General features: G+C 41.5%; 1 protein-coding gene across 9 annotated transcripts in view; it reads left to right on the top strand.

Annotated features, from left to right (window-relative positions):
• Dst (dystonin) overlaps positions 1-27,832 on the top strand; it is a 482,621-nt gene that overhangs the window by 295,986 nt on the left and 158,803 nt on the right. For 6 of the 9 annotated variants that reach the window (XM_023700937.1, XM_023700975.1, XM_023701043.1 and 3 more), the window contains 22 exons: positions 259-721; positions 1,000-1,128; positions 1,265-1,342; positions 1,423-1,584; positions 1,676-1,780; positions 4,374-4,469; positions 5,006-5,131; positions 5,677-5,829; positions 6,154-6,308; positions 6,458-6,584; positions 7,431-7,614; positions 8,235-8,392; positions 8,955-9,133; positions 9,698-9,836; positions 10,613-10,806; positions 11,808-11,970; positions 12,624-12,707; positions 13,805-13,912; positions 14,573-14,671; positions 18,095-20,803; positions 24,360-24,488; positions 27,207-27,295. In XM_023700937.1, coding sequence (XP_023556705.1) covers positions 259-721; positions 1,000-1,128; positions 1,265-1,342; positions 1,423-1,584; positions 1,676-1,780; positions 4,374-4,469; positions 5,006-5,131; positions 5,677-5,829; positions 6,154-6,308; positions 6,458-6,584; positions 7,431-7,614; positions 8,235-8,392; positions 8,955-9,133; positions 9,698-9,836; positions 10,613-10,806; positions 11,808-11,970; positions 12,624-12,707; positions 13,805-13,912; positions 14,573-14,671; positions 18,095-20,803; positions 24,360-24,488; positions 27,207-27,295 — 5,829 coding nt within the window. The remainder of the gene's footprint in view (positions 1-258; positions 722-999; positions 1,129-1,264; positions 1,343-1,422; positions 1,585-1,675; positions 1,781-4,373; positions 4,470-5,005; positions 5,132-5,676; positions 5,830-6,153; positions 6,309-6,457; positions 6,585-7,430; positions 7,615-8,234; positions 8,393-8,954; positions 9,134-9,697; positions 9,837-10,612; positions 10,807-11,807; positions 11,971-12,623; positions 12,708-13,804; positions 13,913-14,572; positions 14,672-18,094; positions 20,804-24,359; positions 24,489-27,206; positions 27,296-27,832) is intronic. The other 3 variants (XM_004623003.3, XM_023701151.1, XM_023701123.1) reach the window with 1 other exon arrangement.

Here is a 27,832-nt window from a genome sequence, read left to right as displayed (position 1 = left end):
GTAAAAAAAAAATTGGCATGTGAAATTTTTCCAGTATGATTATGATGACTGTAAAAAATAGGCTTTTCTGAGTGTTTCGCATAAATTAAATGTAGAGCCCTTATATACCCCTTTGCCCTCACCCTTTCTGTATTATAAATCCTGCATTAGCAATACATTTGTTATCAAAGAAAGTCCACCGGTGACGTTCGGGTTCACCCTTTGTGACAAGTGCCTTTTATTCTCTGCCTTACCTAAGCCTTTTGATTTTCTTTTCAGGGTTGCAAAGCTGCGTGATGAGATTATGGCCTTAAGGAACGAGTGCTCCGCCGTGTACAGCAAGGGACGCATGCTGACGGCAGAGCAGACGAAGCTCATGATATCAGGGATTTCGCAAAGTTTGAACTCAGGGTTTGCACAGACCTTAACCCCCACTCTGAACTCAGGGCTGACCCAGGGTTTAACACCTTCCCTGACCTCGTCCAGTGTGACCTCTGGCCTGTCATCCGGACTGACTTCTCGCCTGACTCCGTCTGTCACTCCAGCTTACACACCTGGCTTCCCATCAGGATTCGTTCCAAACTTTGGTCCAGGGTTAGAGCCGAGCTCTTTGCAGTCTCTGAAATTGATGCAGATTCGGAAACCCCTTCTAAAATCATCTTTGCTGGATCAGAACTTAACAGAAGAGGAGGTCAACATGAAATTTGTTCAGGATCTTTTGAATTGGGTTGATGAGATGCAGGTAAAAAAAAGTTTTTACTTGAGTATTTCAGCCTTTTTAAAAAAAAATTTTTTTGTACTAGAGAGCAAACTCAGAAACTCAGGACTTTGTGCTTGGCAGACAAGCACTTATCCGAGCATGTTAGTCTTTATTGCTGTCAATTTTTTTTTTCTTTTTTTTCCGGAACCGGGGATTGAACTCAGGCCCTTGCGCTTGCCAGGCAAGTGCTTATTCTACTGAGCCATCTCCCCGGCCCCTGCTGTCAATTTTTTTTTAAACCTAGTATTTTTGTATTGAAGGTGCAGCTTGATCATACTGAATGGGGCTCAGATTTACCAAGTGTTGAAAGCCATTTAGAAAATCATAAAAATGTTCACCGAGCTATAGAAGAATTTGAATCTAGCCTTAAAGAAGCCAAGATCAGTGAGGTATGTGAATGTGGAATTTTTATCCATTTCATTGGTTTGCTTTTTACATGAAAACCTTGTATTGTAACTCAATAACAGATGTCCAAGCGTAAGGATTAAGATCCTTAAACTTGATGTTTTTTATTCTGTATTATAGATTCAAATGACTGCACCTCTTAAGCTAATTTATGCAGAAAAGCTGCACAGATTAGAGAGCCAGTATGCAAAACTCTTGGTAAGTTTTTCTGTTCTTTGTTTTTAAGCTTTTTGTTTGCTTTTTGAATGAAGGTATGATTAACAATTTTCTTTATAAAGAATACATCCAGGAATCAGGAACGGCACCTTGACACACTCCATAACTTTGTAACTCGTGCAACTAACGAACTTATTTGGTTGAATGAAAAAGAAGAGGAGGAAGTTGCTTATGACTGGAGTGAGAGAAATACTCACATAGCCCGGAAAAAAGATTACCACACTGTAAGTGCAGCCTTTGTGCCTGCCTGCTGAAGCTGTATTTCAGGGTTTGGGTTTTTTTCCTGACATACTCTTTAATTCTTTCTTAAATTAGGAATTAATGAGAGAACTTGAACAAAAGGAAGAAAATATTAAGTCAGTTCAGGAGATAGCAGAGCAGCTTCTTCTAGAAAATCACCCAGCCCGCTTAACTATTGAGGTGAGTTAGGAAGTGTAACAGTCTGGGTTGAATATTGATACATATGTGATTGTTACCCTTCTTTCATGGCTGATAAGTTGAAAAGTGCAAACTGCCACATTTTTTATTACAATATGGCTCAAAAATAATATTTGTGACAGATTGTGCTGGTTTTGCCATTCAATCTCTTGCTCTCTCCAAATGAGTCACCTAGCACTGTCACCGTTTTTGGCTAATGAAGTGGATTGTTGTAACTATGAAGGACTTGACTGTAAACTTTTAAATTTTATGTTAAAATTGCAGTAGTAGATACAATCTATCAAGCTTTATTTCCTTACCAAAAGTGGGGAAGAATGGCAATGAGAAGGCATAATTTGCTCTGACTACTTTAGTTCTTGGAACTTGATGAGTTCTCAAGAAATGTTATGATTTGATTTAGTACTTTCGTTTGTGACTGGGTTTTGCAAAGTCTGGGTACCTGGGGACAGAGCTGTGCTCATGGTGCGTGGTGAGCATGTCACAGCTGAGCACCCACTGGTGCTAGGTTTCTCAGGTTGCCCGGGCAGCTTGGCAGTGGTGATGTTATAACTTTTAGGGCTGATTTATTCTAGTCAGAGTTAATGATCACTGTTTCTGAAAGCGAGGAGACTTAACATTGTAGGGCGGGAAGGGTCACAGTGCCACACCTGGCAGAAATGTGCATGAAAGCTGATACACTTTGGACTCAAAATTGAGGGATGGAGTCATATAGTTTTTGTCCACTAAAATTGTTACAAAAAATATCAGGCTTCACTAGGAATGTCTTATAGAACGCTATATTTAACCTCTTTGATGTGATATACAACTCGTGTTGATAGGAAGTTCCACTTAAAATTTTTAAGACATGGGCTGGGGACATGGCTCGGTAGAATAAGCACTTGCCTGGCAAGTGCAAAGGCCTGAGTTCAATCCCCGGTTCCACAAAGAAAAAAAATTTAAAGACATAAAAGAGTAGGACCTCCACCTGGGGAAGGAAACAGGCTACTGCGTTGAGGGCATACTTTTGTTCAATAATGAACCATAAATGGAACATAACATACAGAGAAGAAAGCTGTTAGGAAATGAGATTCTGTGTTTTGATGGGAATGGAAAATGTGAAGGTGAATCTGATTACTGTCGTGTAGAAACAATGGGGAAAAATGAAGCCTTCGTCGCCCGATGCCTTTGGCCTCTCCAGTGCCCAGAACAGAGAGGCGGGTAGCGTGCAGTTATCAGCACTTTCCTGCTTTGTATGAAAAGCCGCCAGTGCAGCAGTGCACAGATGTGTCTTTTATGGCTGGTGTTCCTGGTGGAGGCGAAGGTGCGGGCAGGCCAGCGGCAGCCCTGGTTTAGCGCCTGCCTGCACCAGAAGGCAGCAAACCCAGAAGCCCTAATTTGATCAAGTGGATGATGTGAGCGGGCATGCTGGCCTGTGCTGCCCACCAACCGCTGAGAGGGCAGGCCTGAACACAGTCCTGCAGGAGCAGGAAGGAGGGAGTCGCAAAGGGAGGAGGGCCGCCAGGCTGGCCTGCGGGTAGGAGAGCCTCGAGCGCCATCTCCTGGAGGGCGGCGAATTGCACTGTGACCGTACAGGGTGTTGGGTGTTCACCAGGTAGATACCCAGTCTGTAGTACTTACTGCCCTCCAGGAAAGGTGTACTTGGTGTTAAATAAAAGTTCAAGTAAATAATTTTTAAATAACATCCATGTATTATGCGTAACATGATCTCAGAAGCACATTGACAAGAGGTGTGCACTGCCTTTTTTACTCCCTCTAGACCTGTCCTCAGCAAAAAACAAGGAAGAAAACTACAGAGCCATGTATTGCCATTAGAAGGCATCATGGAGTTTTAGTAGTATAAAAATTCAGAACCAGCTGTGGTGGTGTAGGCCTGTAATCGCAGTCCTCTGAGAGACAGAAGCAGAGGCAGGAGGACCACAGGGCTGTAGGCTGGGCTTTGTAGCCCAGTGAGCCCCTTGCCCAGCAATAGCAGTTAGCAAGGGCCAAGTGCTTAGCCAGCACAGTGGCCCTGGGGGCGATCCCCGGTGTCATCGACACACAAATAGGAGAGAGAAGGGTGTCGCCTCCTACGGGAAGGCCTATTTGAAGACTCCTCGGGGCAGGTTTGCACTTATATTGAATGTTAAATACTCTTTTCATGTAAAAGTAGCCAGAGTTATCTTTTTTCTTGTATATTAAGGAAAAACGTCAAGAGGTTTAAATTTGAGAGTTAATTGACTAGATTATTTTAAAAACTTACATATATACGTTAGAATTGGCTGTGGAAACAGGAGTTCTTAGATGAGGAGCAGCGTTTGGCTCCCTGGGTTCCAAGTTTCATTGAGTCAGAACAGGCCATCATCTGTTAGACAGTGAGGTGTTTATTGCTTAAATAGCATCAATATGCACATCTCCTTTTCTCACCTGTGTGCATTTCCTGGGCTGGCCGGGGCGCCAGGGCCTCGCACACACTGTGGCTGGCTGAGTGCTGGCCGTGGCACCAGGGCCTCGTGCGCACGGTGCAAGCGCTGTGCCCACTGCACCCGTCCCAGCGCGTGTCCTCTCAGCCGTCGTGGGGCTGTGCTTTCTCTTTCAGGCCTACAAAGCGGCAATGCAGACGCAGTGGAGCTGGGTCTTACAGCTGTGCCAGTGCGTGGAGCAGCACATAAAGGAGAACACCGCGTATTTGGAGGTGTGTGGGGAGAATCACCGCTGGGGTGGACGGCACCGGGCTTTTGACTAAGGAAATCCTTGCTAGTTGTTAGCCATACAGACGTGCATGTGGTACAGCTGGTGTCGTCTGCGTGCAGGGCACAAGGCTTGTGTTCATGTCGTGCAGGAGAGACGCAGCATACACACACGACAGAAACCCTTTTAAGGCCCCAACGTGGCAGACAGTGTTTTTATTCTGCAGACATATCCCCCGTTAAGGAAATGTCACTCATTGAAGACAGGCAACCAAGTCAACTCTTCCTTTCATTTTTCAGGAGATTTATGATCTCCTTAGATTCCACCCTACTTAAAAATTGATAGACCCTAAAGTAAAGTAGACCTTGCATCAAAATAATACAATTTTGATTGTTGGGCTCAGAGGAGGGGGACCCTTTCTATGTGTTTGCTTTTGTTCTCAGTTGTGAGTGCCACGTAGGGCCCAAGCACCTACACTGACAACTCCGAGCTCTCCAGGCACGTGGTGTAGTTTAATTACTACATTTTATTTTCTCTTAGTTTTTCAATGATGCCAAAGAAGCTGCTGATTACCTAAAGAATCTGAAAGACGCCATCCAGCGGAAGTACAGCTGTGACAGATCTAGCAGCATTCACAAACTGGAAGACCTTGTTCAGGAATCCATGGTATTAAGACAGAAGTCCTGTGTGTTTCGTTGCTCACACCTACTAACAGTGTTTAATTGTACTTTTGTATGTGCAGAATTTTGTATTTTATTGGCATTCGGTATTTCCACTTTATTCTAGTAAGCATTTAAACACTGTTTTAGCATTGATAATAAATACAACAAAGTACCTTAGTCATTGTTCATTTCGTAAATACTTGTTAGAATGGTTCTTTAGCGCAGGCACTGTGTTGGGCTGCAGAGATAAAGCAGTAAGCAGGACAGATAGCATCTGTGCCTTCGTGTGCTTGTGTGCTGGCGGGGAGCTGTGAGACACGTGACACGAGCAGAATATGTGATGTGCTCCTTCCTCATTGGCCGCTGGTAAAGAGGGAGAAGCCCCCAGTCCCTGTAAGGAGAGGGGAGGCCAGAGGCACTGAGAAAAATGGGAAGCTGAGGCCAGGTAGTCAGGGAGTGCTTCGCTGGCCAGGTTTCCTTGTGGCAGTCCAGAGGGAATGGAGAGTGCACGTCTTTCACTTTTCAAAATCCATTCTCTCTCTCACTAAGGAGGAGAAAGAAGAGCTTCTGCAGTACAAGAGCACAGTGGCAAGCCTGGTGGGGAGAGCCAAAAGCATAATTCAGCTCAAGCCAAGAAACCCTGACTGTCCACTCAAGACCTCGATCCCCATCACTGCGATCTGTGACTACAGACAGATCGAGGTACGTACAGGTCCTAAGACAGCAGTTCCTGTCAGTAGCCCTGTTTTGTTTTGGCTTTTTGAGATAAGGCCTTACTGGGTAGTTCAACCAGATCTTGAACTCATTGTGTAAACCAGTCTGGCCTTGAAATCATGGCCATTGTCCTGCCTCAGCCTCCTGAGTGCACCTCCACACCTGGCTTATTCATGTGTCTTTAAAACAATATCATAGTCCTTACTCATGGTAGAGTTTTTGCCCCCCATAAAAACAATCCTAAGATTGGGCATAGAAAGGTTTAGTTAATGGTGACCTCATTTGGTTGTTCTATTCTTCGTTTAAAACTAGATAACCATTTACAAAGACGACGAATGTGTTTTGGCCAACAACTCCCACCGCGCCAAATGGAAGGTCATTAGTCCCACTGGGAACGAGGCTATGGTTCCGTCGGTGTGCTTCACTGTTCCTCCACCAAACAAAGAAGCAGTTGACTTTGCGAATAGGTGTGTATGCATTTGGTGTTGACAACAGCTGGCTTGGAGGCTTTCTGAAGGTGAAAGATATGAGCGCTTGTGAAGGCTTTCTAGGACCAGGGCTGAGGCTGTTTTCAGAAGGAGCAGTGAAAAGATGTGCTTTCTCTTACGTGTTTCAGAATTGAGCAACAGTATCAGAATGTCCTCACTCTTTGGCATGAATCTCACATAAACATGAAGAGCGTAGTGTCCTGGCATTATCTCATCAATGAAATTGAAGGAGTTCGAGCTAGCAACGTGGCTTCAGTAAGTGTAAATGTGCACATCACCCTGGTATGTCCATGAGTGTGGGCCACTGAGTGAGGTGGAGTTGCTGTTAGTGTAAGGTGGGGCCCAGCAGACCCATAGTAATGTTAAGCGCTCAGTGAATTCCTGGTCCATGCCTGCCACGTACAAACACTTTCCAAGAATTAATGTCTTAGTCACTTTGCTCATTAGGGGAGCTACCCTGACACCTGCAACTTAGAGGAGGGGAGCTTTGTTTTGGCTGATGGCTTCAGTCTGTGGTTTGCTCCTGCCCGAGAGGAAGTCAGAGCAGAAGGACCTGGGCAGTGTGAAGTGGCTTGCGTCATGGGGGCGAGGAAGTAGAGGGGGAGGGGGGAGGCTGGGAGGCCAGTGCGTCCCTCCAGGTCAGGCCTCAGTGACGGCCTCCTGCCACCAGCAGGTCAGCTCTCTGTCCCCGACTCAGTCACCTTTGGGAAGTCCTGCTAGAGGGACATTCTTTACCTAAACCACAATCTGGAGATCACAGATTTTGTTCCATGCTTACTGAAAGGTAGAGAGATGGACATAGTGTTTAGACATACGGAACACAGGCATAGTTTGATTTCATTTCTTGAATTTCACTGACTTATCTTTTCAAAGCAGAAATTGCTAATAAAAAAGTAGAAATTTTATTGCCTAGCAAGCACAAAGGCCTGAGTTCAATCCCTGGTTCCGCACACACACACACACACACACACACACACACACACACACAGAGGAATTTTAAATGGTTCTTTATTTATGACTGTTAATGTAAGCTGGAATATTCTTTGAGATTGATCTCATTCCCTTTTAGTCCTTAATATATCTGTCTTTGTTCCTTTCTAGATAAAGACAATGTTACCTGGTGAACACCAGCAAGTTCTGAGTAATCTACAGTCCCGATTTGAAGATTTTCTGGAAGACAGCCAGGAATCCCAGATATTTTCGGGCTCAGATATAACACAGCTGGAAAAGGAAGTGAATGTATGCAAGCAGTATTATCAAGAACTTCTTAAATCTGCAGAAAGAGGTAAAATCTAGGAATGTGTTTTTCTCCCAGTGGGCGTTCAGTCCATGCTATTTTGCCCTCTGAACGGTGATCTCAGTCTTACGTGCATTGCACCACTCTGCCTGTGATGAATGACACAATTGCTGGTTCACTAGAATAACGGGGGGCTGAGGGCGTGACTCAGTGGTAGGTCCTTGGCAGGCACACACGAAGTCTGGGGTGTAATACCCAGCACTACAAAAAAGAAAAGAAAAAATTCAGAGGTAAAATATCTTATTTAGTTTGAATCTTGAACATTCAGTACATTTTTTACCTGCTTTTCGCTTTAAGTATTTATAATTTTTATAATTAACCTGCAGTATAAATTTATGAACATAAAGAACCATAGCATATTTGTTTCTTTGAACTCTATAAATCAAAACTGGTACTTCAGATGGTATGAGGGAAATTTTATGAACTCTTCTTAGCTTTTAAAGGTTATATTAAGGTCTATTACTTTAAGGTGAGTTTATGATAACAGAAACCCTTCTGAACTGTTAGTCTCACAGCTGTAACTGTAACAGTAAAGCTTCTGTTAAAACAAGAACATGAGTGTCCAAAGTGGAAAAGATGTTTTCTGATGACTGCATTTATTTTTCCAGAAGAGCAAGAGGAATCGGTTTATAACCTGTACATTTCTGAAGTTAGAAACATTAGACTTCGGTTAGAGAACTGTGAAGATCGGTTGATTAGACAGATCCGAACTCCCCTGGAAAGAGATGATTTGCATGAAAGTGTGTTCAGAATCGCAGAGCAGGAGGTGAGAGCTATGCGTGTGTTGGGAAAATACCTGAAGGTGTCGAGTCTTACTGACCTGTAATGTCTGCTCTTGTAAGTTTTTGCCTGCTCAGCTTTGCACACTGGTTACTTGGTAATCAGGTATTTATTGCTGATAGTAAACCAGGATGCTGCAGTTCACTCCCCTCCTGGCCAGGGAAACACAGGACCAGGGACCCTCCACACATCCTGCTGGCCTCACAGGCCTCGTGGCTCTGTGGCCACTCTGTGGCCAGGGCGCTGAGTTAGTTGTTGAGGTTTAAGGACATGCACAGGTGGGAATTGCATGTTCGTTTGTTCCTTGTAAAACTGGAAAGTCATTATCTTAGCTTCTTGTTGAAGAAAAAGGGAAGAATATGTAAATTGTAAAGTCAGAGGTGATAATGTAAAATGGGGTTCTAAATTAAGAAAAATACTCCATGTGGCGTGATTGCCTAATATCAACCAACCCTGGTGATCTGTGGGGTGACAGATGTCACAGCCAGTGTGCCCTCACATCCTGATTGCCTAATATCTATGGGTTTTCTTTGTTCTCTGTTGTTTAGAAACTAAGGAAAGAGCTGGAACGACTTAAAGATGATTTGGGATCCATCACAAACAAGTGCGAGGAGTTCTTCAGTCAGGCCGCCGCCTCTCCGTCCATGCCCACCTTACGATCTGAGCTCAGCGTGGTGCTTCAGAACATGAATCAAGTCCACTCCATGTCTTCCACGTACACGGAGAAGTGAGTTGCTTCTGTGTTCCTACGTAGTGTGCTTTAAAACTGTCACCTTTATATGTTGTTAATTTAAAAATTTATTTTTATGAACATAAATGTTCAGTTTTATTGTCTTAAGAGCATATTAAATATCGGAATGGATTTTTGATGCTTCTCCATGTCGGAAGAGGATGTGCCTGAGAGAGTAGTGTACAGCGTTAGTGTGAGCTTCTCTCACTTCAGTTTCACAGCTTAGTTATGGTAGCTTGCAGGTTTTTCTCTCATGTTTGTCCTAAACAAGCGGAGAAACTGTTTTATGCTAGAATCTCTTTTCTTAAATGCTAGCTAGCCCCGTCTTGGGGGTGCGGGGGGGACAACAGAGCCTGAGGATGTAGCTCATTTGTGCAGAAGCCTGGGGTTCTTCTCCCTGTATCCCCATCTTTAAGTCAGCCAAAAGGCGTCTTACAGCCAGTGGGCTCTTGGGGTGTGAGGCGGAGTGGGCCATGTCACTTGCAGTAATGGCGATTTAGGAGTGCGTTGTGCAAAAACAAACATTTAACAGCAGGAGTTATGTTTAATTTCCTTGTAAAGGTTGAAAAGAGTAAATTTGGTATTAAAGAACACTCAAGCTGCAGAAGCCCTTGTAAAACTCTATGAAACCAAACTGTGTGAAGAAGAGGCTGTTGTAGCTGACAAGAACAATATTGAGAACTTAATAAGTACTTTAAAGGTAAGCATCTTAATCGTGGGTATTTTTTAAATCGTACTCCTCCAGTATTCCCCACACTGAGCTCATCTTCAAACATAAAGCACTAGATAATCGTACTTGTACTTTCAAAGGTATTCATCCCACTTCCTGTCTGTCATTCCACAGCTTTCTGTAAATATATGCATTCACTTATTTTAATTTGAAGAATGTGCTTTTAATTTGAAGCTTCAGCCTTTTTGTCAGCAGCTCTCCATAGTTAATTCATGTTAATGACAAGAGAAAGTCAAACTAAAACTTAAGTTAATAGTAACAGAGGTGGTTATTTTTAATACACCAAGGGAGTTAAGAGTTAATCTAAGAAAGGAAATCTTGGTGATTACATGCATATGTGTCTGAATTTCTACATATAAACCACCGAATAAAACTACTGCAAAGCATTGTAAAGTTAAGTCAGTGATTTTTGAATGAATGTATTCGTCTTAAACAGTGGGATTAATAACAAATAATAGAAAAGACATTATTTAATGAGGCAACAAACTTGCTTATATCTTATTTATTGATGCACAGACTATTAGGCAAAACTTTATAAAACTTGTCAATTTTTAAAGATCAAAAGATAGAAAGATGGTCAAATATTGGCCATTTAATAAGGTTAAAGCTAATACAGTGCATGAAAGGCAGTCTTTTCTTTATCTGATTTTATAGTCATTGGCAAATAGATTATAGCATTAGGTAGAAATATATTCTCCATGACTGAGTGACACATTTTTGTAATTCTCACTGTTCCTGTATCTTAGCAATGGCGATCTGAAGTAGATGCAAAGAGAGAGGTTTTCCACGCGCTGGAGGATGAGCTGCAGAAGGCAAAAGCTGTCAGTGATGAGATGTTTAAGACTTACAAAGAACGGGACCTTGACTTTGACTGGCACAAAGAGAAAGCAGATCAGTTAGTTGAAAGGTGGCAAAATGTTCATACGCAGATTGACAACAGGTTGGTGTCCTTTTTTGTTCAGCTTAAGCACAGATTGATGTCTGTGTATACTGAAGAAAATCCACCTTATCAGGGTTTTCAAAAGTTCCACTATGTTGTTTGTGAGACTTCTACTTAGTTATATTACTTCCTTCAACAAGATACTGAAGTCCAGAGTGAGTGCGTCTCACCTCCAGGTTATGGAAACCATTGCTGTGTTCTGGCATTTGCATGGATAATCTCTTTGCCTTTTTGTAGGAAAAGTAATATATTTCTATAGTTATTATCAACTGATACTCAACTGAGTCATACACCTTTTAGCTAGGGTTCTGTGTAGCAATTAATATATTTGATCTAAGAAACATGAACTGATTCAGGTATCTTGATTGAGGGTACTAGAAAGCTGCAAGTCATTTGCTCAGTGACTGAACTAAAAAGCATAAAAGCAAGTGGACTACTTTTATGGCACGTTAGGAAAAAAATGGATTAGTATCTTTTCTCATTTGTTTTTATCTTTATATTGATATGATTTGAATGCTTTATGATATTCTTTTCTTGAGTGGCAAATTTATGTCCACACATATTATCTCGTCCTTGTAAAACATGTGACTCGTCGGTCGCGTGTATTGAGTTGAAAATCACAACAACTGGTATTCGAGCACCGCTGAACCCATGCCGAGCATTCACTGAACTGTTTTCTCATTTCAAAAATGAACTGCTGTGTGATTCAAGCCGTGGCTGTTGGAGACATAATTGATTAAACTTAGAGTGAAGTCCTACTCCTTCCCCATGTTGGCTTTTGTGCCCGGCTTTATCCCTAGAATTATCAGTACTCCTGTAAAGTGTTTGTATTCCGCTTGTAGCTTGCGTGGTCACCCCTTGGAGCCGAGCTCAGTGAAGCGCACCTACCCCACGCTGTGCCTGGAGAATCAGGGGTGGTTGCTGTCTCCCCCTTCCCCGTACCTTCTACTTCCTCGTGGATTCTGGGGGAAAGTGCAACCGTTCTGTTACTGTTGTCTTAGGTTACGAGACTTAGAGGGCATTGGGAAGTCCCTGAAGTACTACAGAGATACCAGTCATCCTTTAGATGACTGGATACAGCAGGTTGAAACCACTCAGAGAAAGATTCAGGAGAATCAGCCTGAAAACAGCAGGACCTTGGCCGCACAGCTGAATCAGCAGAAGGTATGCCAGCAGGGCTGCTCGTGCCCAGGCGCTCTCTGCGTTTGGTCAGTCATGAGCCTTATTTTTCTTTCCTGTTTTAAAACAAAAAGCAAATCTTTAGTGAAAAGTGAGTAACATATGGCCCCAAAATCCTGCCATCCAAACCTACAGATGCCACTAATTTTTGTTTCTTTGAAGTTGTTTTTAGAAGCATTGAGACTAAAGGAGAGACATGTTGGGATATTTTTTCGAGTTTCCCAGTGACCACTTGGTCGTAGGTGTGGAAATTTGTGATATTTTCCCGGCCTCAGTAGTTTTGTGGGTTTCTACATGCATTGAAATGCTGGTAGGAAATGTTAAACAGTTATATTTGGCAAACTGCTCAGTGCTTTGAGACTTTTCTTGTGTCTTCAGGAGCCAGCAGTAATTTCTAACCCTTTTCATCAGAAATGGGTGGGAGCCGTGGGCATCAGGGCTGTTCTGAGTCGTTGCTGTGGAGTTTTGTGATTTCCGCTTTGGGAGCCTCATGCGAGGGCTCCCTCCTGAGTCTTACTCTGGTGGGTCAAGGGGCTCAGGAGCTGTGCTCTTAAGGGACGTGGCTATTTCTTAGTTGCTGAGCATCTTTAAGAAGTAGACTAGCATACAATTCCTTTTCTTCTTTTAAACTGTTATAGATGCTGGTATCTGAAATAGAAATGAAGCAGAACAAAATGGATGAATGTCAAAAATACGCAGAACAGTACTCAGCTATAGTGAAGGTAAGAAGTTTCAATTTAGTCAAATTTAATACTCAGGTATGTAATACTATACTTTTAAGAACATTTCACTCTGTTGAAATATAAAAAGAGAGCATCCATATTTAAATTTACTATACACTTACCTAATAATTCTTTGTGAAAGCTGAGTCAGGTGAAAGCTCCCTAATGGGTTTAGTTTCTCTTTGTCTTCTCCACCAGTCACAGAAGTACACATGCACCCTATCAGAACACACAAAAGGCTGGTGAGATAGCTCAGCAGACTAAGTGCTTGCGTAGGCAAGGGCAGGGACCGGGGTTCGATCCCTGGCACCACATCCTGCACCGGCTCACCCCTGGGTGCACTGAGCTGGGCACCGAGCCTGGGCATGGTGGTGCACGCCTGTAATCCCAGTACTGCAGAGGCTGAAAACAGGAGGATCACTATGACTCCAAGCTGTGCAGTGAGACCCTTTACCGAATACATAAATTAAAAAAAAAGAAAATGATAGAAATGTTGAAAAGCACACACACACACAAACAAGACAACCGCCTTGCATCTCTCCTCCCTCACATCTGTACAGACCAGAGTAAACACCTCACTCCGAGCCTGCTTTTTTTTTTTTTTTTTTTTTTTTAAGACGGCATACGAGATGTTGCGGCGTGACTGGAGTTCAGACGTGTGCTCTGCACATTGCACGGCCAGCTGCATGCTGGGAGACTTATTAACCACTGTTTTTTTTTTTTTTTTTTTCTTTCACTTTTTAACGGACATTTCTCATACTTTTCAGATTTTATTAGTAATTCCTCAGGGTTCCAGACCCTCGGTTTCATTGCTGAGCCGTGGGCTAGGGGAGGCTGACTACAGCTAGGATTGTGTAATAAATGCTTTCATGAGCTTCCAAAGAGACCTATGACCTTTCCTTACCATTATGTGCATCGCTTCTTTTATCTCAGCCTTGGAAACAATTCCAAGATGAGATTGATTTCTAAAAAGGTAGTTAGGAATATTTTCTTTATTCACAATTAACGCAGTGAAACTAGGTTCCAAATCCCTGGTTTTATTCTCTGTATGAGCTTCAGGACATTGCTTTAATTGTCTCGTATTGACTTTTCCTCAGGACTATGAGTTACAAACCATGACCTACCGGGCCATGGTAGATTCGCAGCAGAAATCCCCAGTGAAACGCCGGAGAATGCAGAGCTCAGCAGATGTCATTATTCAAGAGGTAATAAAAATACCAGCGAACGGCGAGGAGTAGAAGGGAGAAACAACATCCTACAAATCAATTTTATTTTTTATTGTGGTAAAATATATATAAGATGAAATTCACTATTTAAAAATATATACCTTAGCCATGTGTGGTGGCACACACCGTAATCCCATCACTTGCTGTCTGAGGCAGCAGGATCACAGCCAGTTTGAGGCCAGCCTGGGCTACATAGTGAGTTCAAGACCAGCCTGGACTGCATTCCAAGCCCAAGCCTTTTAAAAAAAAAAAAAAAAAAAAAAAAATATATATATATATATATATATAGTTTAATGGTATTTTTGTGCATCACAGTGTTGTACAACCTTTTCCACTATTCACTTTCACTTACACAATTCTTTTTATTACCACATAACAATACATTTTATTATGTGTTTTAGAAAATCATATTACTATCAAGATGAATTCAAGATTATTTACCATTTCAGAGATAAATATTTACTTCACAATTTTAAGAGAAATATTTTGTATGGTATAGGCCGATTGCCCAGTAACCATCGATTATAGAGGAGTTGTGTGGTTTTCTCTCCCAAGCCTGGATAATACTATAATTAGTAATGAAAGTTCATTCAGCTTGTTATGGGAATTATGTTTTTGTTATTATTTTTTTACTTTTAGTTCATGGAGCTTCGGACACGATATACTTCCCTGGTCACACTCATGACACAGTACATTAAATTTGCCGGTGATTCATTAAAAAGACTGGAAGAGGAAGAGGTAACGACTGTGGGTAGTTAAATAGAAAGGAGCTGGACCTGAGGTGGGAGCTTTGATGCAGTTTGGGGAAGCAGTGACAAGTTTCATGATAAAGTGAAAAAGGAGTAATGGCCTTGGAGTTTTGTTTATTTAAAGATTTTCTCAAATAGAAAAGTATTTTTAAAATTTCACTTCAGGTGGGCTGGTGAGTAGCTCACTGGGGGAACGTTTGTTTGCTGGGTTCAGTCTTCAGCATAGAAAACAAATGCAAATTCTTTACTTAATAGCTCTAGTACAATGGCTGAGTGGTCCTACTTAAGTTAGCAATATTAGCCGTGTAGCAGAATTTTTTTTAACTTGGTCACAGTTGAGAAGTAGTTTCTCTAAAGTATTACTACTATTACAATGTCTACAGAAATACCGTATGAACCCATTTTTTTTTTGTATTTAATGAACTTACATCTTCATGGAAATTATTGTAATTTAAATATATTAAAAAGACACCAACTTAAAGCAGTGGTAGTTTGCATAAAACATGACAATTTTTTAGGTATTGTGGGGATTGGGCCTTTGTGTTTTTGCCAAAAAATACACGATTCATGATGAAAGGATTATGTAAGTATTCTAAGTTGGAGGACTTCTAAACTTTTACTCTACCTTTAAAAATTATATTCAGAAACAGATTAAGGAATTTCTTATAAAAATAAATTGTTGTGAAAGACTGTTATTTCTAATGTTAAAGGAATTACTCTCTGCTCTATTATCTTTATACGCTTTCTATTCCTTCCCTCAGAACAGACAAAAATAGTAGGCTGAATTCCACAATCAGTGAATTGTAAAATGTGAAACATCAGCATTGCATTTGGATTTTTGTTGAAATACTAAAGGTGATTATAGTTGATGTGATTCATTTCATGCAGTGAAAGCCCAGAAAAAGTACTAGATGCCTATTAGATGTTACCTTTTTTGTTTCTGAAAGTGTGAGTGCTTTTATAAACTATTTTAGTCTGTTCTGAGCTAACATCATTTTCTGACTCTAAATCACTGATGGAGCTCATAAGACTTTATAGCAAGCTTCCATTAGTGTTTAGGGAGGAAAACCAGCATACTTGTGACCATCTTAATGATCACTTCATGTAAAAGAGCATCCTTAATTTTTTAGCCTTTTTAATTTTTGAGAGGTCTTACGCCATGTTAAATGACATGCATGTCTTTAAATTTGTATATAGAGGAAAGTCCAGTCATTTCTTACTGTCTTACAGTGCATATGTGATTATACATGTAGGGGCTGCTTGGCTTCATTTTTCTGATCTAGAATTCATGATTACAGACCTTTGAAAGGTCAAAAATTTATAATGAATTGAAAATTAAAAAGTCTACTTACGGAAGATCATATGCAAAGACCAAAATGTAGTACTTTATAAACCCAGCCACTTAAGGGTCCTAGTAACACAATGGCCTAGAGAAGGTAGAGTGTTTAGACTTCAAATTTTAGGCTTGAGAGTGAGGTATTTCCAAAACCAAGTTTCATAATAAACATAAAATCAAAGGTATGTGCCAGTTAATTCTAGAAATAATACAAAATCAGAGACTATCATAGAGCACCTGGGGAAGGATATTAAATTTGATTAAGAAATTCTTTATGTTGACAACAAATTATCTATTAATTGTATAAAGAAAAATGTAGAGAAAATTTGAGATTGTTTTAATCTGAGTAAACTTGAGATCTGTAATCAAGGAAATTGGCGTTTGATCTAAATTATTTCAAGTAACTTTTCTAGCACTTGCTAAAATATTTAGAGTCACCAGGCAGTCAAAGATTATTAACAAATCACTGAAAATGACTCTTAGGTAAATATTGAGGACTCAGCCATAGATACATTTCTTCCTGAGGAAAGTAACATAATCAAAAAAAGAAAAACAAATAAAAGAGGTGCTTACAGTCTTTTACCAATAGGACTAATTTTTAAAGCAAGTTTGATAAAGAACTGGAAAATACTCTTAGAAATAATAAAAAATTTACATGTTAATATTTTAGATAGATACATCTCCATAATGTCACCAAGAGTCGACCTGACACCAAAGAAAAGGAAAGTGACGCTTGGAGCGCAGTGGGCTTTTGATTTGATTTGTTTCTGTGTGAGTTCGTAAGAAAACTGCATTTAGGTTAGCAAAGAAAATGATTGGAATTCTAGTCAAAATTATTGGAGGACAATTAATTAAAGAACTGACAACAATATATGGTCTGTAATGGTGAAGCCCTACCATTTGTTTTCATTGAAAGCTCTGAAAGGTTTGCCATCACTGGTCTAGAATACAAAGTCAACCCTGGAAATTTACTAAAGCATCTCAGTGAAGTCAGACCTGCTATCCAAAACACTTTCTCTGCTGCTGTTTAAGTTGTTGCCAGCTGCAGGGATTTTGAGTGGATGATACTAAACTTACAGCGTACTAGTAAAGTGATCGTACGTTGCCATTAGAACTGTCCGATCATGTAGTGCTGGCGGTGTGAAGTGGGTGCCTCCCTGCCGAGATGATGACATCAGAAAGCCAAAAATGCCTGTATTTTATATAATAATTGGAACTGAGTCTTGAGTATATTTAAAATAAATTTATATTTGACAAATACCCTTTTATTTGTGGGGCATCTAGAAGCACTTGGCGAGATGGAGTGATGGAAGGCATGGCACTGACCAGCTGCCGCATGTGGAGCGTGTGAGGCCCAGGTGTGCTCCCCCAGGACAAGGGCTGCCTTTGCACTAGCGCTTTTGGCATCACGGGGACAGTGTAAATACGAAATTTAACTTGAGAATTTTCGAGTTTTTATGTAATCTCCTTCCCCATGTTACAGATTATTTCTGAATTTGCCTCTCTGTTCTGAAGTTTTCCGTTTTGCTTTTTTTAACCACAAACATGGAATGTAAGCATCTTTTTAGGCGTCCTTTGGGCCAGCTACTGAGAACTGAATTCTCTTGTGTTACTTGGTGACTGAAAGCTGTGTGTGTTTCTCATGGATAGAAATCTTCTCAGAAAAGCAGGCGCACTGAGGCAAAAGTGCTGCTGTCCTCATCACCCGTTGTGTGAGTCTTAAAATTACTTAACCTCTCAGCTTCTTCATCTGTGAAAGATTGGGGTCATGCTGTGTATTTTGTAAGGTCCTTTCTTGTTACAAAAGCATGAGTTAGATAATTTTTAAAGTGAAATTATTCCTGAGAGGCAAAAGAAAAAAAGACTCCAGGAAACCCGCCCTACAGGTTTTCTGCCTTCTCCTGCTACTGACTTTCTGAAGCTTCCTCTAGAAAGAATGCGGTGCTGCTGCTGGTGGTGGTGGCGCTTGCTTGTTGGGCTCACTTGGCTCTGTGAGTATTCAGACGGACATTGCTTCAGCTGTTAGAAATTAGTTTGAACAGAATGGGTTTGACACTTTGAAAACATCTCTTGTAGATGAAAAGGTGCAAGGAGTCCTCTGAACGCGGGGCATATACAGATCTGCTTCAGCGTCAGAAGGCAACAGTGATGGAGAACAGCAAACTTACCGGAAAGATAAGTGAGTTGGAAAAGATGGTAGCTGACCTAAAGAAGCAAAAGTGTCGAGCAGAGGAAGAACTTCCAAAGATCAAGGAGGCTGCAGAAATTGAACTGAGAAAGCAGCAGAGAAATGTAGAAGACATTGCTCTGCAGAAGACAAGGGCTGAAAGTGAAGCCCAGCAGTACCGCAGGGACTTGGAGACCATAGTGAGGGAGAAGGAAGCCACGGAACAGGAGCTGGAGCGGGTGAGGCAGCTCACCTTGGAGGCGGAGGCCAAAAGAGCAGCCGTAGAGGCAAACCTCCTGAATTTCCGGAATCAGCTAGAGCAAAACACCATGACGAGAAGGACACTGGAAGACCATCTCAAAAGGAAAGACTCCAATCTGAATGATTTGGAGCAACAGAAAAGTAAGTTAATGGAAGAATTAAGAAGAAAGAAAGACAGTGAGGAAGAACTCTTGAAGATGGTAAAGCAGATGGAAAGAGATCTTGCATTTCAGAGACAGGTTGCAGAGAAGCAGTTAAAGGAAAAGCAAAAAGTTGAATTGGAAGCAAGAAGAAAAATAAATGAAATTCAGTATTCATATAGAGAAAGTACACTGCCCACACAGGCTTTGTCTTGTATGGGAATAGGAGGTCTTCAGAAAGAACATGACAGACAGAAGGCGGAGGAACTCAGACAGCAAGTGGATGAGCTGACTCTCGCCAATAGAAAGGCTGAGAGGGACATGAGAGAGCTGAAGTACGAGCTTAATGCCCTCCAGCTGGAGAAGACTTCATCTGAGGAGAAGGCGCGTTTGCTGAAAGATAAACTGGATGAAACAAATACTGCACTAAGTTGTCTCAGGTTGGAGTTGGAAAGGAAGCATCAGGTAGAGGAGGGGTATTCTCAGCAGCTTAGGGAACTTAGCAGACAGCTGAGCCAAACCACACATAAAGCAGAAGAAATCAAGCAAGAAGCAGATGACCTCAGGAAAATAAAGCACACGTATCAGTTAGAATTAGAATCTCTCCATCAGGAGAAAGGGAAGCTACAAAGAGAAGTAGACAGAATCACCAGGGCACGTGCTGTGGCCGAGAGAGACATCCAGCGTTTAAATTCTCAAGTTGATTCTGTTCAGGATGAGAAGGGATTCTCCAGTGAAAGAGCAAAACTGTGCCAGAGAAAATCAGATCATCTGAAAGAACAGTTTGAGAAAAGCCACGAGCAGTTGCTTCAAAATATTAAAGCCGAAAAGGAAAATAATGATAAAATTCAGAGGCTTAATGAAGAATTAGAAAAAAGTAATGAGTGTGCAGAAGAGTTGAAGCAAAAGGTTGATGAGCTCACCAGGCAGAATAATGAAACCAAGCTGATGATGCAGAGAATTCAGGCAGAGTCAAAGAACGTAGTCTTAAAGAAACAGGCCATCCAGCACAGATGCGAAGTGCTGAAAAGCCAGGCTGATGGTTTTAAGGATCAGTTGCGGAATACAAATGAACACTTACATAAGCAGACAAAAGCAGAACAGGATTTCCACAGAAAAATTAAAAGCCTAGAAGAAGACCTGGCCAAAAGTCAGAAATTAGTAAGTGAATTTAAGCACAAGTGTGACCAGCAGAACATTATCATCCAGAATACTGAGAAAGAGGTTAGAAATCTGAGTGCTGAACTGAACGCTTCTAAAGAGGAAAAGCGTCGTGGGGAGCAGAAAGTTCAGCTGCAGCAAGCTCAAGTGCAAGAGTTAAATAACAGGTTAAAAAAGGTGCAAGATGAACTGCACCTAAAGACCATTGAAGAGCAGATGACCCACAGAAAGATGGTTCTGTTCCAGGAGGAGTCTGATAAATTCAAACGTTCAGCAGAAGAGTTTCGGAAAAAAATGGAGAAGTTAATGGAGTCCAAGGTCGTCACTGAAAATGATATCTCAGGTATTAAACATGACTTTGCATCTCTGCAACAAGAAAACTGCAGGGCTCAAGAGAATGCTAAGCTTTGTGAGACAAATATTAAAGAACTCGAAAGACAGCTCCGACAATACCGTGAGCAAATGCAACAAGGACAGCATGTAGAAGCAAATCATTACCAGAAATGCCAGAAACTGGAAGGCGAGCTGGTAGCCCAGAAGAGTGAAGTCGAAAAACTGAAGCAGAAGATGGACCAGCAGATAAAGGAGCATGAACATCAGTTAGTTTTGCTCCAGTGTGAAATCCAAAAAAAGAACATTGGCAAAGACTGTACCTGCACACCAGACTTTGAGGTGACCGTAAAGGAGCGTCAGTGTTCTGGAGAGCTCCCCTCTAGGAGCACTGGACCCCTTCATCCAAGTGCAGGGTCCCCGCTACTCAGATGGCCTCAGGAGCCACAGCAGGGAGGGCAGGTTTGTGAACAGATGCCAAAGGAAGTCCAGTTCCAGCTGCCAGGGGCTCCACTCGAGAGAGAAAAAAGCCAGCAGTGTTATTCAGAGTATTTTACTCAGACAAGCACCGAGTTACAAATAACTTTTGATGAGGCAAACCCTATTACAAGACTATCAGAAATAGAGAAGCTAAGAGGTCAAGCTCTGCACAGCTCCAGCCTACCTGTTAGGTACCAAGATGACAAACAGGAGATGGAGCTGGTGAAGCTTTTGACCCCCTTGGAGGTATACTCTGTTCTGAGCCCTTACCAGCTATCACTGATGAATTTCTTCTTTAATTCTTTGATCTCCTCTATGAAATTTTTAACTATTTTGAGTATGTTGGACTCTCTACTTCAGAGAGGACTATGATAATGTAGCTTTTAGTGACTTACTTGAATCTTTACTATAAATTCTCCTTTTATGTATGAATGAGATGAAATGCAGCTCTAACGAGTATACTGTTATATCTGTGGAAAAGTATTTTTGAAAACTGTGATTTTAAAAAAAAGCTAGAAGAACCAAGCAGTTAATTTTCACCATATTCTGTGACCTGATTTCATCTCGGTCATGCTATTTAAATATATTTAACTTCAGGCTTTTAAAATAATGTTACACCTGAATTTTTTCTTTTCTTTGTTATCTTAATGGTTAGAGGAGTTGTGTTTGGATTGAGAATGGGGTAAGTGACATAGATTCTTTAGGTGACTTTTAACATCTTGCAAATTGCTGTTGCAGATAGTTAAGAATAAGCAGTATGATATGCATGCAGAAGTCACATCATTAAAACAAGAAAAAAGCCCAGTTCCCAGTACTGAAGAATGGATGCTGAAAGGGTGCAGAGCCTCTGGTGGAGCTGGGAGAGAGTCTCTAAAGAAAGACTCCAAAGCAGAGAGCTCCCAGCACACGGATGGCAGTCACGTGTGTCCAGTGAGGGATGAAGAGTTCGCGTTCCAGGGGCTCAGGCACTCTGTGACTGCCAGGCAGTTGTTTGAAGCCAAGCTTCTGGACGTGAGAACCATCGAGCAGCTGCGACTTGGCCTGAAGACTGTTGAAGAAGTTCAGAAAAGTCTCAGCAAGTTTTTGACAAAAGCCACCTCAATTGCAGGGCTTTATCTAGAATCTACAAAAGAAAAGATTTCATTTGTGTCAGCAGCCAACAAAATCATAATAGACAAAGCGATGGCTTTAGCCTTTTTAGAAGCCCAGGCTGCAACAGGTTTTATAATCGATCCCATTTCCGGTCAGACGTTTTCCGTTGAAGATGCAGTTCTCAAAGGGGTGGTTGACCCCGAATTCAGAATTAGACTCCTTGAGGCAGAGAAGGCAGCCCTGGGCTATTCCTATTCGTCCAAGACATTTTCAGTATTCCAAGCCATGGAAAATAGAATGCTTGACAGACAGAAAGGTAAACATATTCTGGAGGCCCAGATTGCCAGTGGGGGTGTCATCGACCCTGTGAGAGGAATCCGTGTCCCTCCAGAAATTGCTCTACAGCTGGGCTTATTAAATAATGCCATCTTGCAGTTTTTGCATGAGCCATCCAGTAATAGTAGAGTTTTTCCTAATCCAAATAACAAGCAAGCTCTGTATTACTCGGAACTGTTACAAATGTGTGTCTTTGACGTAGATTGCCAGTGCTTTCTGTTGCCCTTTGGGGAAAGGGACATTTCCAATCTCAGTGTAGTGAAAACCCATAAAATTTCTGTGGTCGATACTAAAACAGGAGCAGAACTGAGTGCGTATGAGGCTTACCAGAGAAACCTAATTGACAAAAGCATTTATCTGGAGCTTTCAGGACAGCAGTATCAGTGGAAGGAAGCCACGTTTTTTGGATCCTATGGGCAGCCTTCTCATATACTGATAGACACCAAGACAGGGTTACAGTTTAATATTAATGACGCTCAGGAGCAGGGAACAATTGACAAAGTTTTGGTCAAAAAATATCAGGAAGGCCTCATCACACTTACAGAGCTTGCTGATTCTTTGCTGAGCCGATTAGTTCCCAAGAAGGATTTGCATAGTCCTGTTGCAGGCTACTGGCTGACGTCAAGTGGGGAAAGGATCTCCTTACTAAAGGCCTCCCGAAGAAATCTGGTGGACCGGATCACTGCCCTCCGATGCTTGGAGGCCCAAGTCAGTACAGGGGGGATCATTGATCCGCTAACTGGCAAGAAGCACAGGGTGGCTGAAGCTCTGCATATGGGCCTAGTTGACGAGGGCTTCGCCCAGCAGCTGCGACAGTGTGAGCTAGTGGTTACAGGGATTAGCCACCCTGTCACCAACAAAACGATGTCAGTAGTGGAAGCCATAAATGCCAATATCATCAGTAAGGACCTGGGACTCCGATGCCTGGAATTCCAGTACCTGACGGGGGGCTTAATAGAGCCCCAGGCTCACACTCGGTTGTCAGTGGAAGAGGCTCTCCAAGTAGGTATCATAGATGTGCTCATAGCTACCAGACTCAAAGATCAAAAGTCACACATGAGAAACATAATATGCCCCCAGACCAAAAGGAAGCTGACTTACAGGGAAGCCTTAGAAAAAGCTGACTTTGATTTCCACACTGGACTTAAGCTGATAGAAGTGTCTGAACCTCTGGTGACAGGAATTTCTAGCCTCTACTATTCTTCCTAATGGGACATGTTTAAAGAACCGTGAAAGGGGCCAAGCTGGCTAATGCGTGCCATCTGATCAGAGCCGGCAGAGCTACTGAACGCGTGGCCTGGGAATTATGCAAATGACTCAGGTTCAAAGTAGATCATTGTTCAGAAGACATAGTAATTTTTAATTGAAAATAACAAAAGCATTGCCGCCCTTAAAATGGCTCCATTTAGCTTTGAGAATAATTGTTTTGAATCTTACCCACACTGAAACAAACATGTTTGCTGGCTGTCATGGTGCACACCTGTAATCCTAGCACTCGGGAGGCCAAGGTCAGAAGAAAACCCCAAGTTCAAAGCCAGGCTGAACTACATGGTGCGACCGTCTCAAATAAAAATAACATAAATCACGTTTGACTACAGTGTGGAATGAGCTTGGTGAATGTCAGTGAGTTCGTGGCGTCATTTCTTCAGACCCCGCTTTCCTGCACAGATCTGGCCCAGGGTGTGTGTTCCCGTCCCTGAAGGGTATGCTTGCTGAGGGAGCACCGCACAGCGCGCCGTGGAGTGAGAGGAAACCATGGGGTCTGTTCCCTCATCTCTGAGCTGCAGTGTCTGTCCTGCTTCAGAAACATAAAAAGTTCTATTTTTTTGTGTGTAATAATTTGCTTCACATATTAAAAATTCATCATAAAATTTCTTGTTTCTAGTTGAGACTTTGAAATTAAACCTAACATTCTGACCGTATTGTACATTAGGGGAGGAGAAGGATTTTTTCCTGGCTCTGTTCATCTGCCTGTGCCTCGACATGCTGTTTTCCCTTGCCTGATGCTTCTCTGTCCAGACAATCCAGATTGTAGTGCTAATGCAAAGGCAGTCATCTAAGCAGTGCCTCAGAAATAAAGTCGAGTTCCTTTATTTGTCATAGTCATGTAACTGCTGGGAGATTAGACCAGTGATGAAAGATTGTTTTTCCTGGCTTTCTTTGCTACTATACATACTTTGGAAATGCATCTGCTGTGTGACATCATCCCCATCATAAACATGATGAAGTGAATGAATAAAATATCTCAGTAACCTGTGTGTGATGGAAAAACGTTGTTGCATTTTTGTTTTTAATGGCGAGATCACTTTAATAGCTTAGTCATTTACTGGACTGTGTATTTTTTTTTTTTTTTAAACCAACTCACACCTGTCAGAAATCACTGGAAGAAGAAAAGAAAGAGCATGTCGAAAAAGCCAAAGAATTGCAGAAATGGGTATCAAATATCAGCAAGACACTGAGAGATGGTGAGAAGGCTGGAAAATCTCCCTTCTCTAAGCAAAAGGTATTCACAGAAGTCCTGGTTAATAATGGTAGAATTTACTGAGTTGTTAAGAATCTACCTAGCACAATGTTAAATTCTTTACCATAATTTTTATAGGTAGTTATTACAAAAGCCAGAGAGGTAGACAACTTGCCCAAAGAAGCACAGGGAGTGTGTGGCAGAAAGTGCCCCTGATTCCACAGTCTGAACTGTGGGTGAACTTTGCGGCTAGCACGCTGTTGGTACTGCTTTCCCTGGAGGGCAGCTCCCTGCCTGTGCCGTGGCAGGAATCCCTGAGAAGCAGTCACTCTGTTGTCCGAGTGGAATAGCCCGTGTGCTGATACATACTTTCCCTCTTACGGATGGAAACAGAAAAACGAAGAACAGTGCAACTACAAGTTAGGACATTAACATTTTGGAGTAATAACTTCAAATGTGCTTTTCTGGATCATTATTATTTTGTAAATCTCTGCAGTCCATCAGGAGAAAGGTTAGGTTCTTCTCCTTACCCACTGGGTTCTTGAGTCCTGAGGGCTGTTTTGGTTCCCAACTACTCTGCATTAGTTGGGTGACAACAGCTGTGTGTGCTGTCACTGCTCTGTGATGTCTTTGGGCTACAACTCTGGAGCGTCTCAGGACATTGGTAGTTAGGATCTGCTTCTGATAGTGATGCTCCTGATGGGAGAAATTGCTGCTGTATTTAAGGGAAAAAAATTCCATCAAGACAAAGCCACTCCCCCGGCACCCTGAGAAATAAATGCTTTTCTGACACTTTCCTCCTATCCCCGCCTGATATTTGGAAATTTCAGAGGCTGTCATACGTAGGCCCTTTTGTAGCTCTGCCTCAGTGTCGCTTGCCAGCAGTTAAGCCTGACATGATTGACACGATTAAACAGGTATTCCTGTCTCTGATTTTTGTCTATAACACACCTTTCCTCAAGTTCTCTTGGAGAAGCTTATAGACCTAGTTATATTCTTGAAATATTATTCAAATGAGATAAAGCTATATTCTCAGTCTTAATATGTAGTGTGGAAGAAGGGAGAAATTTGAAAGCTACATTTGGTATTTTGAATTCAAAAAATTCTAAGTAATTTAATGCCAATATTTAATTTAAAACATCTTCCTCTTTCTGTATCAAAGAGGAAGATAACTAAAAATTGCCATATGCTACTTAGCAAAGATTTCTTGCGAGAATAAGTTTCTTTTCAGAAACATGGATTGTCAACTCTTGGCAGCTTCACATTATGTAGCTGCAAATCCTCCAAAGCAGTACTAACTCAGATTTAGACCTGAGACACACAAAATGAGACAAGTATTCTTTGATGCACATGACTTTAATTATAACTCTCCGAAGAATGCAAAAATTGAGGCAGTTGTATAAATTTGCTGTATATAAATAAATCATCCCAAATTCCCAATAGTCTTATGTTACTTGTAACCATGAAAACTAGACTTTAAGTTGGTTCTCAGTACTATACATAGGGATGTGTTATCACGGGCCCATTGTTTCCACTCCTTTCTGCTCATTCAAGATTACGGCAACTCCTGATTCACAGGTTCAGAAATGATACACCGAGGCTTAGGAGAAAGTGCTGTTACAGCCTCTTGCTTTTCCCCAACACGTCAGTTTTCTTCTCTGCTCCAAAGTGCCCTTCATAAGCGAGGGTCTTAGCGCTGTTTAATTTTGATCTGCAGATTGTAGAATAATACTTTCACCATGATTGTCTTTTAAAGGAGCATTGCACTTAGGAGCTTGGAGAAACAGGTACTCTTTGGAGATGGTATGCTACATTTACAGATGTTTTTGTGTAGTTTGATATACAAGGCTGATGTTGGGCCTGGCTAAAGTCTGGCCCCCTAGGGACTAAGACCACATTAGTCATGACTGGGCTGAGACAGTGGCAAGCACACAAACAGTGTTGAATTGTTAGTTGCTCAGTTGGTCAAGCAATGGCCCTGACTCATCCACATAGCTGACACGAATAAAGGATCTCCAAACTGAGGTACAGGATCTCAGGATAAATCCTGAGGGAATTTCACTGACCTTATCAGACCCAAAAGCTACAACTCTTGTTACATAGGTCCTGCTTTACCTTGGTCTTAACCATCCAGCAGAAAAGTATAAAAGCAAAGTATAAGAAGTAAAACTATGTTGTTATGTTAAGCTGTAGGGGACTCAGGTCAGCAACTTCTGACATTGCCAGTCATGTGGAAGACCCAATACTATTATGGACTACTGGACTATTTTGGAATATTTTGCTGAGTTCACACACCTATGATATTTAAATGATGGAACTAAACAAAAAAAAAAAGGGGGATACAGATGAATGACCATTTAGTATCTGTGTATTCAAAATGGTTAGGATAGATATATAGCCACATTCTCTTTATTCAATGAATAGAGGGTTTTGTTCTAATAGTGTTTGTAAATAGGATATCATGTCTGCATTTTGTATAACAAATAACCACTAGGTAGACAGTATGCAATGTGTTAATTATTGAAACTGTCCTATTAATGTGAAAGAAAAGAATTATTAGTTGTTCATGAAAACAGTGGCATTAAGGGTAGAGTGCTGCCTCTCACATTAATGCATTGGAAGTAAAGCACTCTTCTTATTCAGGCTAGTACCTGCTACTTACTGATAGGTTATTAATCTAAGTCATCAAAAAAGTAGACCCATCATTTGAGTCTTGATCAAAACTTGACTAAAACCTGAAGTCCCTTCTTTGCCTTGCAGATTTCCAGTGAGGAATTATCAACCAAGAAGGAACAGTTATCTGAAGCACTTCAGACCATGCAGCTGTTTTTGGCTAAACATGGAAACAAGTACGTTGATTGATCAGAATTAGGGATGTGCTCCTAGAAATGGTCAGCAAAACAGAAGGCAGTAAATTTTAATTGAGATTATAAAAATGGAATTGTAATTGCAATTACTATAATGTATATAAACTTAATAATGTTGTACTAGTCTTCAGGGCAACTTAAAAATGTTCCTTTTATCCACATATATCACTGAAGAGCAATCAGTCTCTGAGAGGTGAAAAAGTAGTGGCTAGTGAGTGGCAGAGGTGAGACCCAAGGCCGGTCACCACACCCAAGTAGTGCTCTGTGAGACTGCCTCGTGCCACACGTGTGCAACTGTGTGTCTCATCTTCTGGCTGTAGCTTTTTATACTGTGTTTCGGTCCTGTGTTGTTTTTTTTTTTTTTTTTTTTTGAAACACTGTGTATTTCAAACAGTGACTTGGGGAAGTAGCACATGTATCTTATACCCTTTTTGAACACCCTCATTAGGATTGTTCCAGAATGGATTTGGATTGTAGTTTAGGGAACCTGTTGATTTCCTTGTAAGTGTCTGTTTAGTC

Source organism: Octodon degus, unplaced genomic scaffold (assembly GCF_000260255.1).
Source record: "Octodon degus isolate 3935 unplaced genomic scaffold, OctDeg1.0 scaffold00001, whole genome shotgun sequence".
Classification (NCBI taxonomy): Eukaryota; Metazoa; Chordata; class Mammalia; order Rodentia; family Octodontidae; genus Octodon; species Octodon degus.
The sequence above is the reverse complement of the archived record's forward strand: the minus strand, read 5'-3'. Positions and strand labels throughout refer to the sequence as shown.